The 15,611-nt window shown below is 46.9% G+C and overlaps 1 protein-coding gene across 4 annotated transcripts in view; it reads right to left on the reverse strand.

Moving 5' to 3' along the window:
• The window catches only part of IL1RAP (interleukin 1 receptor accessory protein), a 49,550-nt gene that overhangs the window by 21,888 nt on the left and 12,051 nt on the right, over positions 1 to 15,611 (reverse strand). For 3 of the 4 annotated variants that reach the window (XM_075098963.1, XM_075098960.1, XM_075098962.1), the window contains exon 2: positions 10,159 to 10,226. In XM_075098963.1, coding sequence (XP_074955064.1) covers positions 10,159 to 10,225 — 67 coding nt within the window. In that variant the 5' untranslated portion in view covers position 10,226. Of the gene's footprint in view, positions 1 to 10,158; positions 10,230 to 15,611 lie in introns of all 4 variants that reach the window. The other variant, XM_075098961.1, reaches the window with a different exon arrangement.

Genomic DNA, 15,611 nt, shown 5'->3' on the forward strand with positions numbered 1-15,611 from the left:
AAGAGATAAACCTTTAAGACAGGCCCATAGCACTTAAAGGCAGCAATGCTAACTCCTGTGGCTCAGCAATGGTTAGTCACAGTGAGGAGGGATCTGGGCCAGTAAGAATAGAAATGTTTTCTGGCGGGTTTTACACATAAATGTAAACGCAAACTACACTCCTCCTCCTGTGGTATGCCAAACACCCGTATGACAGAGTGCTACTTCTGGAGGAAGAGAGTGAATTGGACTAGGAAGAGGCAGTGAAGTTACCCAGAGTACAAGTATTTGCTAGTAGGAACTCCAAACCCAAATGGCTGGAGTGCTATTGCTTGTCATCTAAGAAATATATAGATATTTCTTTCAAAACTGCACAGCATCATCCAGTATGGCTTCTACCACATCCAGCGCCAAGGCTCATTTTGAAAGACCAAACCACTTTTGGAAGCCTTATACCATGGGAAGGCACATAGTCACCAGTCACCACCATGGTCAAGGCCAACTGGAACCAGGACGCTGCTTTATGCTGGTGAGATCAAGCTACTGGATTAGGCATGGTGAAGTTTCCTTAGAATGAGACAAATGAGCCTATGCCAAAGACTGCCCACTAATTGCATGATAAAGCACTAATTACTATTCATGGATGGGTGGCATTTGTTTTTATAAAGAAAGGCTTTCCCTCTTAAAGGAGCAGACCTGGGTCTGTAAATCAGGACACCCAGGTCCTCTTCCCAGCACCTGACTTCACTGTCTCCTCTTGGGCTGCATAAAGGCAAATTGTCCTTATTGCTTCAAATGGAAGGACTAGAGAGGAAGAGAACTATGTAAAACATTACTCCAAGAATTTCAGTACTGTAAAGATCAATGAAATTTGCAACCATGAACAGCTCCTACATTCTGCAACAGCTCATAAATCAGCACTGTAAAACTACTTACCCGTTCTACCTGAATGAATTATTGAAAATAAATACAACTATTTTATTGTTTCTTCTTCCTAGACTACTCAAAAGCAATGTATGGGCCTTGTCTTCTTGGCTGGGGAAGAGGCAAATGTTATTGTTCTTTACTATAAGAGCTGTACCTGGAGATTTTGTCTCAGAGCTGTCTAACCTGCCTGGCTTCAGGAACAGTGTCACACTGAACAGCTAGTCCTAAGGCTCCCCACGCGCATCCTGCCTTGGGGTGCTACATGCTCAGAGATGCACCCCAACACAGCACACAACCATGCTGGTAATGAGCAGCTACGCCACAGACTGCACAAGCAGCTGTGTGGCTTGTGATCACCAGCTGTGCTTGCCGCCCTGCTGGCAAGGCCTCCTCCTGGCTGCCAGGGCAAAGCCAGCCCAGCCCAGCTCTGAGGGCTCAGGGGGCAAAGCCACAACCCATTGCTCACAACAGAGATGGCAGAAACACCACAGGCTGAAGCAAGGCCTCCTTCACACATAAAACACTGAGTACAGAAGTTGTTGCACTTCGCATGACTTCCCTTCTCCCCATGCCATGTTGACAGTAGTATTGCTATTTCTATCTTTTGGGGTGTTTTATGCCCAAGATAGCTGGGCTCTGCCTGACACGGCATGCGAGAGCACCGTAGGGCATCCCTCACACACCTTTGTGAGCCTCTCCCTCCTCAGCTACAATGTGGCTCTTCTCCCTGTGCCAACAATATCCTTTGCTGTGGTAGCACTTTTGAGCAGAACCCAGGAGATGAGTCAAGCCCAGACAGACGGCTGCACACCCCCCACACATGTAAAGCAAAGGGGATACTCGCATTATTAGCAGTATAATTTTATTTGCATCCAACAGCTCCCTGTGTGCCCCTTTCACTATTTTAACCTTTATTGGATATTCAGAGCCTATTTGCTGCTCATATCAGCATGCAGCTACTTGGATGTCAGTCTAAACCAGAGATAGCCTGAAAAAAATGGCATGACCTCACACTGAACCTCACTGGCCTAAAGCAGCTCCCACTAAAAAATATATATATACACACACACACACAGAGTCTGATATATCCTGACTCCAGTAACAATATTTGAGAGGACATTGCAGAAAGAAGATCCAAGGACCCAGTTCTAAATGTGAGAAACAGCACTAACTTCTATGGTGCTGTGCCCATTTGCAGCAACTCACACTTCTTTTCACTAAGCCGGGGAAGAGAGTTTCTTCTCTCTTGAAACGTCTCCCGCACAAAACAGCCATTGGAGTTAAGAGCAGCTCCTGGTTAAATCGAGTAGGATCAGCATTCATGCTCTGACTTCAGAGGTTCACTAACAAATAGAAACCAGTGAAGAGGTGGGAGAGGTATATGCAGCTGCTTGGTCCCTTCCATGCTGCAGCAAATGGAGCACTACACACATAACTGAGGGATACAATAAAATTCTCTAAAAATTCACCATCCCACAAATGCATCTTCCTAGAAATGCCTCTGCAAAACACTTTTGAAAGAAGCCATCTTTTTCTCATTACTGATGAGATGTATCGCAGATGCCTCAACTGACCCCTCTTACTGCTGGGTGCTCTGTAATCACACAGCAGGGCAGTCTGTGACCCATAATACCTACCTGTGACAGACAATGCGGGAAGAAAGTCAAGAGACAGGCTTGTTTCCACAGCCCTGCTTGGGAAAAGGGATGAGGATTATATAAACTGGAGGGAGGCTGCATGCTAGAAGGAAACACCCACCTCCAATATTGGAAGAGAAAGTACCCTGACCTTTCTGTCTGCAAAGATGCCCATCTTGATTTCATGTGTCTTGAGAAAAAGATAAGAGCAGGCTGCTGCACTACTGCCCCTCCCTGATGCACATTGGGATCTAGGTGAACTGGTAAAGTTAACTTCGAGTATCTTCCTTGCTTGGACTGTTACGTTGCAATCTGTGTTCATAGGGCTATCTGCTACTGATAACACGGGACAGAAACCTCTTCTGTTATAGAAACAGTCAAATCTGTCCCATTTCTGAATCTGGTGCTGCCATGCCCTTAAACAGCAGGTATCCCAAAACAGACTCTTTCTCAGAAGCCAAACAAAACTGAAGAAAGTGGCTTCTCCAGATGAAAAGCAGAAAATTAAAGGAGAGGAGAAAAAAATAATTATGTTGCTCAGCTGCATAAAGGTGAAAACAGACATTTCTGGAAACCTTGCCCAACCTTTCACTTACTGCACTGATTTACCCCCTCGGGAACAGAGCTCTGAAGGCACACACCTGAAATACATCTGCAGCACCCATTATAAGCACCCACACAGTCAAAACACAGGTGAAATTGGTACAATTATTTGGATTTTTCAAGAAGAGATAAACTGCTTAACCCGTGGATCAAAAAAGAAAACCAGAGTAAGGCCACATCAAGAAATGCCATCCCATTTTCTCCACAGTTTAGTATTTCTATGCAGTCATTTTGAGTACCTCCATTTAAAAAAAAACATCTCAACCACCAAAACTCTACCAGCTGCACACCACCTCCACCCCTTCCCGCCCTGGTCCTCCCCTGGGGCTACAAAGGCTTCCCCTAGTTAATATTTCTGTGAAGAAATAATAAAAAGCCATTCTTATGAAAGGCCATCTATCATGCCAGCACAAATTACACTGCCATTCGCCAAATTGATGTGCCCTTCTTACCTCTAATTTTGGGAGGGGCCCGCCTTGCACACAGACTGGGACCATGCAGTGGCAGCAGGACGTGAAGCCATCAATGCTGCCAGCTGAATGACACTGCAGACCCCTCTTCCCTACACCATTTGAACATTAGCATCAGATGGGGGTGCACTCTCTCAACAGCCTCCTACTTTCTTCAGCCACCCCTGCTGCATTATCTTAAAGCAAAGCTGATATGAGTCAGCCTTCACCCAGGGAGCACAGCCAGGCCAGCGGTTAGCTTGATGCAAGAATCAGCATCAATAAGGTAGAAAAAGCTGGTCATGCAAAGTGATTATGGGAGATTTAATCATTAGTACCTTAAAAAATACTCCCCCCCTCTTTTTCAAGCTCACAGTGTTCAGTGAGAAGGAAGCAGAGGAAGTTGGGCTGAACAGAAGAGTAGCACTGTGAGCACAGAAGGTACCAGCTGTGGCCAGCAGCCACACGTGGGTGCGCTTTCCATTTACGCCAATACCAGGAGCACCCACTCTTCCACTGCGTCTGTGGTTTTCCTTTCACACGTGCATCCTGCACAAGACCACCCCACAGCAGCATGCTCCCGCCCCTGTGTTTTGCTCAGCAGCTGAGCAATAAGGCAGCGCGTCAGGGCAACAGACTGCATGGGAAACGCATCCCACCAGACTGTACACCATAGCGGAGGGAGGGTAGCATTGAACAAAGCAAATGAGACCATCTTCCCTGAACTGGGAGAAGAGTCACAGACCCAAACACACCGAAATCGGTGGGAATGACAGAGAACTTGGGCTAGCCCTAGCCAAGATCAGCTAGCTCTCACCATTTGCTCCCACTATCTCCACAGCAGAAACAGTGGTCAGAGAATGCCTAAAAACTGGTTGTACCTCAAACACTGCCTTGTAGGCTCAGCCTGGAAGCTGCACAAACTCTGCAAGAATTTATAATCTGACTTCCAGTGGAAATACACCAAAAAGGGCCTGTCTTAACCTCACTGCATAGCTCCTGACTCCAAGTTTCCGTAGGTAACATGGGGAGGGGTAGGGGTTGTTTGTGTCTTCTAGAACTCCTCCACAGTGAGCTCCATACCTTCCCTCTCCATGCGTGTAAGGCTGTGTTTACTGTATGTGGCACTGAGTATTTTGGTTACCTCCAGTAACTGGGCCTAAAAAGAAAAAGTACTCATTTTTCTCTACCAAGCTTGACATGTTTTGCTGGAGGCTTTTTTTTTTTTAAACTGAGATCAAAATGATAAAGGTAGGGGTATGAACTGCTTCAAAGCCTGAACGAGAAAAGAAGCAAATAGCTACTTTCCATCCCACTTCATTGAGGAAATTGCTGCATGAAGTAAAGCAGAGCAGCATGGGAGGAGGAGAAAGAGAGAGAGGAAACAGAACGGCCTGCTGCAAAATCATCTGTAGGAGAGGCAGCATGAAAAGGAGGTTTACCGGATTAGCACTACCATAGGGCTGTGCTTAAGCTGGCAGGGGCTCTCTGTGTGCATAGGACACCAGACTGGGACTTGACAAGGTCCAGGCTCAACTCCTGGCTCTGCCACAGGCTTGCTTAGTTAAACCCATGCAGCCTAGTTATTGCACTTAGCCTGGGTCTCTGTTGCCTGTTTTAAAATCCAGTCAACAGTTCTGAACTGCCCACCACAAACATCCACAGGAATGCCTGCGTTAAAAAAATAAAGAAACCCTGTGCTGCAGCAGTTGCTCTGGGATGAGGACAGGAACTGAAAAAAATGCAGCAGGCAGTAAAATGCACCGTAAGGGTCTACGAGCCCAGCAGAAGTCATTTGTGTGCAATAAAATGTATGATACTGAGTGCACAACCACGCAGCTGCAACCGGGGGCATGATGGATAAGAGAACAGGGAAGAGGTCCCCGATGTCCCCTGATGCCCTATTTGATATACACAGTCGCAAAAGCAGCCGTCCAGTATCTCACCAGCAATACACCCAAAACAGGCTGCTTTCTTCCATACGTTTCTGCACTTCTGTGCAGACGGGTCGCGTCATGTTGACGCCTGCACAAACCTCACCCCTCACAACGTATTTCCTCAGCTGACAAGAAGCAGAAGCAAGGTCTTATCTCCTCCGCGGGCACGACTCTGGCTGGTGCGGAGGGAGGCTGGTGGCTGTGGTTACACATCTGCACCCAGACCAGCTCTGCTCTGCAGGTTTTATCTCCATCCACTTCAGGGCTATGTACCTTTCAACACCCTCGGTGTTGAATAACTTCATGCCCCCAAGCTCCATAAACTTCTACAACCACAGTAACTCACAGATGGGTATGGATAGTTATAAAATCGTGTCCTAAATTAGGACAGCAAGAAGCTGAGATTGGAAGAGTAGGAGGAAGTCAGGAAATCCCAGGAGAAGATGATGGGGGAGGGATTTAGTCTCTTTAGAAAACAATAATACAGTTTAATCTATTTTTCTTTTGACTTTACACACTAAAATAAGCTTCTCAGCTTCAGGGGCTGTCACAAATCATAAGGAAAATAAGGCCACTTGGAACCCCATCAGTAGAAGAAGAGCTATATAGTAATAATCCTGAGTAGTTGCGCAGGGCTTTCCATCTTCAAAGTGTTTTACAGACAGTAATTTATTAATCTGCAGATTTCCCCTGGCCTCTCTGCTAAGTGCGAGACACGCAGCACAGATCAGTACTCAGGAGAGATGGTGCAGGCGGCAGCTCTGACCTCCAGAGCCAGACCTTGGTTTCTGACTTGCTGCGGTCAGACTTTTGCTGCTCCAGCTACCACCTGAATCCAGAAGCACTGGCGATGCCTGTCACTTTAGAGCCAGCTTCAGAGGGGACAAAACCAGTGCCTGAGAGCCTCTGGTACAGGGGAGTGTAAGTGACATGCTCAGAACCCAGGCAATAACAGCAAAGCCTGAAATTAAACTCCCAGGACAGAGTCTCCTGGCTGCCTTACAGCTACTGCCTGCCATGCTGGGGTGTCACTCCGGGCAGTGTTCCATCTCCTGGGGTGTCACTCCCTCTGGCCCCAGTCCTGGGCTTATCCTACCACACAGCCCATCTGATAGCCCCTGTGGGAGCTGTCAGAGTAGTTTCCTATGCAAACACGATGCTTCTTCCCACCAAAGGACTATGCACAGCAGTCACCTGTTCACACTAGGTGGGTCCTTTAGGTAATTAGCTTGAGGCTGCTTTTCCTCTCCTAGCAACGATAGTTTTCTGCTTTTCTAATTCCCCAAGACAACTCTAACTGTGACGCTCTCCCCAACCCTTGCCCTGCAAAAGCTGGGAGCTCTTGGAGAATGAGAGAGCAGCCTGGTTAGCAGAGGGAGAAGAATGGAACAAGGAGCACAACTACAGTTACATCTTCTAAATAAGTTGGTATCTAACGTAGGCCAGCTTTGTTTGGAAATCAGAAGATAACATTATTCCATATTCATATGGCTGTTATGTTTGTTGTCTGACTGGTTTTTCATCTCTTTTAAGCCAGTATATATTTATATGACTTCAGTAGTGCCAAAGAAGTCATTGTAGGACCAAAATTAGGTTCACCAGGTTTTACTATCCTTCTCTGGGTATTAGAACATCTGGGTTCATTAAACATCCTACAACACAAGTGCAGAGATCTAAGCCTTTTTTCCATCTTAAAGATGGCTTAGCTGAGGCAAGGAAAGCAGAGGACCTCAAGTACCATTGCAAACAGTGTCCCCCAAAGGTCACGAGTAAGGAATTCAAACCCAGGAACTGCAGATCATGTATAGTATCAAGACCAGAAGAGATTTGCCCACGCATACGGCACGAGTGAGTAGCAGACTCAGCACAAATTCAGTCTCAGACTCCAATTCTGAGACTGTACACTACTCAGATCACATTTCTTTCCTCTTACAGCTTGCTGCTTCCTTTCAGCAAATGATTTCGTTTCAGCACCAGCCTCCATGTGCTGCAGAAACAGCAGAGCCCAAATAATGGATGTTTAGAGCCATAGTGCTGTTGGCAAAATTCTTGGAGGAAAAATAAAAAGTTTGCAGATTTTTCTCCCCAGTAAGAGCAGGGTGAAGTACAGCACAGAAGCTTTCTGACACACTGCCAGGGCAACTGTCAGCCATCCTGGCTAAACTAGATGGAAAGGTCATCTATATTATAGCTGGAGTAGTGCTGGTGTTTTATAGCTGAAATTTAGTAAATGTTTGCTCTTCACCCCCTCTGTAAGGTCAGAGAGCTCAGGACTCAGCAGAGCCGGTACCCCTGGCTTGGGGCAGTCTGGTCAGTGCCGCTGACCATGCTGCTTCCCTGGGAAGGGCCACAGAGGCAGGCAGAAGAAGTGGCAGCAAACCATGACAGAATTCCTGCCCCTGCCTCCAGCCTTCCCCAGACCCCAGCCAGCCTGAGCTGGAGAGAGACTGGTCCTGACAATACAGCACACATGCCCACAGAAAAAGATGCAACAGAAATGACAAATCCCTACCAACTTATACACCTTAAATATCCCAGGAGCTAGGTTCCCCAATGAGAGCTACTCATCTCCATGCCCTTGCTTGGTGTTAGGAGATCACTGCTGCAGCTGCAGACTGTGCACAGCCCTTCTGCATTCATTCCAGATAACCTCTGCTCTACTCCCCTCACCTACGCTCCCCGCTCCGAGAATCAAAACCAAGCCCAAATGCTGTAACATTATCAGAGCATGTCCGGTCTCCCACGCTAGTCTGTGTTTTCAATTTTGCAAGGGTGAAATGAGCTCCAATCGCCTTTTGGTGCCAGTCCCAGGAAACCCCACAGTGTAACAGAGGGTTGCACAGACGGCTGCCTCTCCATCCAAGTACGAACAGCCCGTCATGAATAACAAAAGACATTTTGACAGCCCAAAGCTGTTTAGGATGTCCATGGAACAAAAAGGGAGCTCTGAACTGAAGAGTGGGTCTGTCACCCACAGACCTGCAGAAAATTAAACACTTACACTACAGTGGATTTGCAAAAGAAATGTATTTTAACTGATCACGTGTCCCATGCATCACCACCCTTGGACACTTATGTTCTTGCAGCGCTCTACAAGGGCTCCAACCATCCTGTAGAGAAAACCTGTCCCCCGGGAAGAATATTGTAAAAGCACTAAAAACCTCACAAAAATGCATGCAGAGTTCTGCCAGATCAATTGACACGAGGCTGTGTGACCCAAATGCCAGGGTGCTCATTTCACGGCTCCCAGCTGACAGTCTCAGCTTTTAGAGTTGCTCTAACATTTCCTGGGCAATCCCAATTCAACTGTACCTACCTCCCATTTCTGAAAAAAACCCGAGATGACTGCACATGGGCTGTTGTAACGCTGCCTCAGGAGGAGGATATTGTGTTGGTGGAGAGCAGAACAGCACATCCAGAAGCACACACAAAGCAGGGATTTTCCCAGCGAGCAGCGGCGATCCGTGCCGCTGGGTCCCTCCTTCCCCAGGCACTCCTACTAACTATAACTAGGGCTTAGTGAAGGAGTCCTGGTCCATATATTTTTTCTCCTTTGTTATTTTCCCCATTGCTCACCGCTTTCGCTGGGTCCCTGCTAGCCAGGATGGGACATCCCCTACTGAAGACTACACCCTCCTGTGAATGCCTGCAGCGCTCGGGCAACCAAAGGGGAAAAGCCTCTCAGCCTTCAGCCTCTGCTATGAGCCCTACACCAAGATGAACCTTGCTGAGGTGTGTGTTGTGAATCTGGCCCCAATAATTCAGCATGGTCAAAGAGACAATGATACACGACCTGTTCATCTGCTCAGGATATTATATGCACTTGTTTACCAGCACTACAGAGGGGCAAGAGCTCACAGGGGGACTTGCTCAATCCCCCGCATAGCCCTTATTCTGAGCTTTTTTCCCCTATAAAGCCAGTGTCTGTTCCTTCCTCCCTCCCCCTTTCCACTCGCCTCCTGCAAATCATGCTGTCTCCTTCCACCCCCAAATAGGAAGTCCGGAGCAGAGACGCACACAATCTGCCTCTTCACAAGAGCTGAGCTGAATGTGTGCCAAAGGAGCTGCGAGCATGACAACAAATTTCCTGTCAGGAAAGTGACTCAGTGAGATGGGTATGAGAGCTCCTCTTACTCAAGAGGTTCACCCCTCCTCTTGCTTTGCTGAGGCACGAGTCAGAACCTGAGAGCCGGAATCTCAACGCCCTCCGGATCCAACCAGCAATAGCAGAGTTCAGGTTCAAGCCCAGGTCCTGCCTGCAACTCAGTGACAAGTCAGCGCCACGTGCCAAGTCCTGGTTTCACCCCTTGCATTAGGGGAATAACATTACTGATCAACTGGGCAGCTTGATTTCGCAAAGCACTTTTAGGTCAAGGTGGTGTTTATTGTTATTCGCTAATGCACCTGTTTACACCATGCTCATAGCCTCTCTACGGAAGCATTATACAATATCCACACAGAACTAACATTGTGTTCATGCATTTTGCTGAAGTATTTCACACACGACCATTTCATCCAGGACTACTGTAAATGCTTAAAAATCCCTGCTGCCAGTTTTGTTTCTCTGGCCTAAGATCAGCTCTTCCCATGATATGTGGGCAGACCCACCACATGCCATGTTCTTACCCGAGCTGCTGCCGAGGGTGACCATGCACAGCCAGAACGTAACCAGCAGGGCACCAACCATCTTCATCCTGCTGAGACAAAGCACACACAACTTCTGGTTAAAAAACCCCAATATTTCATCACTGCAAACAATTTTTTAATTCTGAGTTTCTGTTTATTCCTCTGCCTACCCAATTATCCTTTAATTCTGGCATGTTCTTTTCTTATTATTATTTCATTAAGATTCCTTAAGAAAAGCATCTGTATGGCAGTGCTGTCCTGCCTGCAGCCAGCTGCATGAGCTCTCCAAGCCCAGGAAGTGATGGCTCAGAAAAGGATACCGGAGCTCATTGACTTAAGTCACTGGAATAGTCTATGCCCATGATCACAAGGAGTAAGGTAGATGGTTGCAGGCTAGTAATCCCAAGCTTTGACTCCCAAAACACTAAGGTCCTTTCCTGAGACCTCATTCTGCCAGTGCACACACTTGTTTCTAAGAACAAGCACAGAAAACACTTGCAATGGCGAGCAGTGGCTGAAGAACATCTGCACTGAACACACATCTGACAATTCAGCATGACAACCATGCTGGTGCAGGCTGAATTTGCAAGCTCTACTGGTGGCCTGCAAAGAGGTTGGCTGCCAGAGTTGTGACTGCTTCACCCTGTTCCTGCAGGCAGGTCAAGGCAGGACAATGCTTCACCAACTCTTTCATAGAATCATTAAGGTTGGAAAAGACCTCTAGGATCATCAAGTCCGTCAACCCAACACCACCATGCCTCCTAAACCATATCCTCAAGCACCACATCTACCCTTCGTTTAAATACCTCCAGGGATAGTGACTCTGCCACCTCTCTGGGCAGCCTGTTCCAACACCTGACCACTCTTTCAGCAAATAATTTTTTCCTTATATCCAGTATAAACCTCCCCGATGCAGCTTGAAGCTGTTTCCTCTTGTTCTATCACTAGTGACCTGAGAGAAGAGACCAAGACCCACCTCACTACAACCTCCTTTCAGGCAGTTGTAGAGAGGAATAAGGTCTCCCCTCAGCCTCCTCTTCTCCAGACTGAACCACCCCAGCTCCCTCAGCTGTGCCTCATAAGACTTTTGCTCTAGACCCTTCACCAGCTTCGTTGCCCTTCTCTGGACACACTCCAGCATCTCAATGTCCTCTTGTATTGAGGGGCACAAAACTGAACACAATATTTGAGGTGTGGCCTCACCAGTGACAAGTACAGGGGCACCATCACTGCCCTGCTCCTGCTGGCCACACTATGCCTGATACAAGCCAGGATGCCATTGGCCTTCTTGCCCACCTGGGCACGCTGCTGGCTCATGTTCAGCCGGCTGTCAACCAGCACCCCCAGGTATTTTTCCTCCAGGCAGTTCTCCAGCCACTCTTCCCCAAGCCTGTAGTGCTGCCTGGGGTTGTTGTGACCCAAGTGCAGGACCTGGCACTTGGCCTTGTTAAATCTCATACAATTGCCTTTGGCCCATTGATCCAGCTTGCCCAGGTCCCTCTGCAGAGCCTTCCCACCCTCAAGCAGATCAACACTCGCACACAACTTGGTGTTGTCTACAAACTTGCTGAGGACGCACTTGATCCCATCATCCAGATCATTGATAAAGATATTAAACAAGACCGGCCCCAGCACTGAGCCCTGGGGAGCCCTGCTCATGACCGGCTGCCAACTGAATTTAGCTCCGTTCACCACAACTCTCTGGGCTCGGCCATCCAGCCAGTTTTTTACCCAGCAAAGAGTACACCTGTCCAAGCCATGAGCTGCCACCTTCTCTAGGAGGATACTGTGGGAGACCAATCAAACCCTCTTTGGAACCACCATCTTGCAGGAGTAAACAAATGCCAGGTTCGTACACTTTTCATAAATGATCTGAACAAAGGTTCATACTGTCAAAGCAGTACTGCTAGGCAGAAAACAATCCCAGACTTCTCCGTTCCTGCTACAGTGCACAATTTCCCATAATCTGAGATATATGTACACTGAGTTTCACTTGCTGCCCACTCCGGTATCTGGCATTCGTCTATCAGAGCCGCTCACATGCTAGAATTAAATTTCCCTGTGTCTTTAGGTTTTCCAGCATGCAACTTATAAGCTAGTAATCACAAAAGCTGACATTTACTAGATGCTCTCATTAATGGGGCGAAGGTTGCATTTGATATTCCTGGGTGCTGTCAGGTCACAAAGGGAGAAGAGATGGTTAAAAGGCTGAACTTCATCAAGGCATCTCAGTTCCACCGGGCAGACGCGGTAATGAGCATGGCTACACTGTCAGGAACGCGTTCATGAGATGACAGGGAAATCTGCTCCATCACAGTATGCTAAAAGGGTGGGGAGAGAAGCCACAGAGCTTGCTTAAACATGTCCCTCAAACCTGTCTATAATATATGCATTATGCAGAAGGGCCTCAAGCATAGACAGAGAGCACCAAAGATTGCACAGATTGCAGAGACTATCAAGAACAGGATGCGTGAACTGTATGACTTCAAAATCTAGCAGCAGATACTGAATCCTTCATTTTCAATACTGGTATCTGAAAAACCTTTGTACGATGCTTTCCCTCTGCTGGACTCTTCTCTAAGAGACCAAGGAAACCCGGCGCAAGCTTGCTTTTCCCAACACGGTCCACACAAAGGGCTGCAGGCTGACTCGGAAGCCATAAGGCCTTCAGAAATGGGCAAGAAGCCTGGAAGAAGGCAAGTTTTCTTCCCTGGGGTCCAGCCGAAAGGGCTGGTTGACTCCTACCTCCTTCTTTCAAACTGAAATGCCAGTTGCTAATCAAACCCTTCTTTATTGCCATCTACAACCAGCTCCCAATGTCACTTGGACATATGGATGACTCCATAGAGAGGAAACAAATTAAGTACTCCTACCCTCTGAAAATGCTGAAAAAAGATAAAACATCTGTATTCCAGCAGATCAGACAGAACCAACATTCTGCACTTTTGGTGGGAATTTAGGAACTTCTGAGAATTCAGATGCTGGAAGAGAAGGAGTGTAAACAGTCGGGGGATCATTTCCATAATAAATAGCCCTCATGGTTCCCTCTCCATTTGTCATTAGATAAACGCACAGCATGTCCTAACTCATCCTTATTTTTCAGTGATTCTCTCCTGAATTTTGCACAACTCGGACTGAATTCAGCCCTGAAGCAAGCAGGGACAGCTACTGACTTTGGATGAGTTTATCTCATTTAGAGCAAGGACATTTCCGTGGCCTGAGGCCAAAATAAACTACTACGCTTCACTCAGTGACACATGAACTCTGCAGCGAGCTAATATTAACATCCCATAACTATGCTCATAGGAACATGGTCCTTTCAACTGTCTCAAAGAGCCACCAGGTTTGTGTTCCCACAAGCAAGGTATCTAAAATTTCCATGCTCTGCCTGGTAGTAGGAAAATTCTGATTTTGTTGCTGGGTAGACCAAGAAGCCCTGCACAGCATGACTTCTTTCTGGTTCATTCCAGGCTCTCCAGAGATCTTATCAGTGGAGACAGACGGACACAGAGGCTGTCAGATTACAGCAATTTCTCCATTACAGGAATGGGACTCAGTTGACCACTGCCCCGTCTGCTCTCACACTGTACCAAGTACAAAAGGCTGTGGAAAGCACACACACAGAGTCAAGGGCTGGTTGAAGGGAGTCATCACAACTTCCTGGATGCCCTGACCACACCAGCATTTGCCAGCCAAGATGAAGGAAGAGGATTCTTCCCCTTTGTTAAAAAAAATGGAACGCTTGCACACCCAATGAAAGAGGAGGGGGGTGTAGGGCAGGATGGTTTCTGCAGTCCAGCTCCGTTCCTGCAGCATATCATTATTCCCAAAAAATCCAATTAATGCCACAGGATCTAATGGTTTTACTACTAACACAGCACAAGGACCAATTCTTATGTACTAGTGCTGCTCGCACTGTGATGCTTTCCCTTAAATGGCCTGAAATCTGTGATATGCCCCAAAGAGAAAGGTCTTCCCACAACAGTCCTACGGTCACACAATGTCATCATCTCCCCCCGTTTTGGGGAGGATAGCATGATTCTGCCAGTGACATCAGGAAAAGAGCATTGCACTCATTCAGTCACGGAGAGAGAGGGTGCGTTTTGCAATGCCCGAAGAACATGACACCACAGGACCACAACCCACCCTGGTCTTGCCAGGAACGGAACAGTTTTCTCAAACTTTTCCAGCAACCTGCTTCTTTGTTTCGTGACATCAGAAACCATGTTGCCATTTTGCCTCTATATGATGCAATTCCAGTGGTGTCTGATTGACTTCTTGCACAATTTGGCGTCGCTGCAATGAAACACCACCATCTCTGGCTGCAACCGAAGGAGACAGAGGTCAAAGACTACAAACCCCAAGCTGCAGCAGAGGGGTTTGCCCAACTGCATCCACCCAAAAAGGTCACAGACATGACCTCTAGTACACAAGCAAATAAAATGAAAAGCAAACACTAAAAGGAGCCAGGAATAAAATCAGTGAGCAGAAAAGCATACCAGCTCAGAATTCACGCCACAGCTAGAAAGCAGGCAATCAGCAGCCAGAAGAAGGCTGGAGAGCTCTGATATATTCTCAGCCCTCTAGGAACTCCTCACGAGACCAATATACTCTGAGGTGTTCTTAATGTCTCCATAAATTAACATTTTAATAATAATAATAATTCATGGACCAGTTGGGGAAAACAATCCATCACTGCTGTGCTGTTGCTAGAATTCTTTTTTAAGAAACTTACTTGAAATGTTCCTTTTGTTTCAAATCAGAAATTGTTTCCTTTTTGTTCCTGAGCATTTTCTTCTTCAAACTTTCACCTTCTGTCTACTGGGGAGCAAAGAAAAGCGGGATTGGGGCGAACACAGTCAAGGAAAAGTCTCCTGTTCTTAAAAGCAGAGGTGGTGGCAACGTTTGGGTTTGCATTTGATACTGGCAAGAGTGGCCTTTATGTCAGAAAAACATTAATGTTTTCATATAAAAAACCATTTAATAAAACACCCTTCCCAAACAGCCCTAGGCAAGGAATCATTTGCTCCTGCCTTTAGCAGCATGGACCCCACAAAGCCTACGCACTTTCCAAACAATAATAAAACCCAAGACAGATGTCAAAGAATTAACGGAGAGAGCTGCGCTCACAGTAACTACTGCACACCTATTTTCAAAGGCACTGTACCAATTCTACAGAACAATGCTGCATTCTCCAAGAAAACGCCTTTGTCCCTCCTAACCACAGGCACCTAGGGAAAGCTGACAGGTTTTTTGCTTTTCACTGAGACATCACGCTATGGCACACAGAACAAAAGCACCCTTCAAAACCTCACGACTAAGTGCTCTGGCTGAAAGGGCATTTAAAATAAAGCAGTTTCAGAAAGAGGAGAAAAAATAACACTGGCCAGAGCCAGTTTTACATATTATTTTCTTTCTGTAATTCTATCTCAAGCCCCTCAGAGTCACAAGCA

Source organism: Phalacrocorax aristotelis, chromosome 7 (assembly GCF_949628215.1).
Source record: "Phalacrocorax aristotelis chromosome 7, bGulAri2.1, whole genome shotgun sequence".
NCBI lineage: Eukaryota > Metazoa > Chordata > Aves > Suliformes > Phalacrocoracidae > Phalacrocorax > Phalacrocorax aristotelis.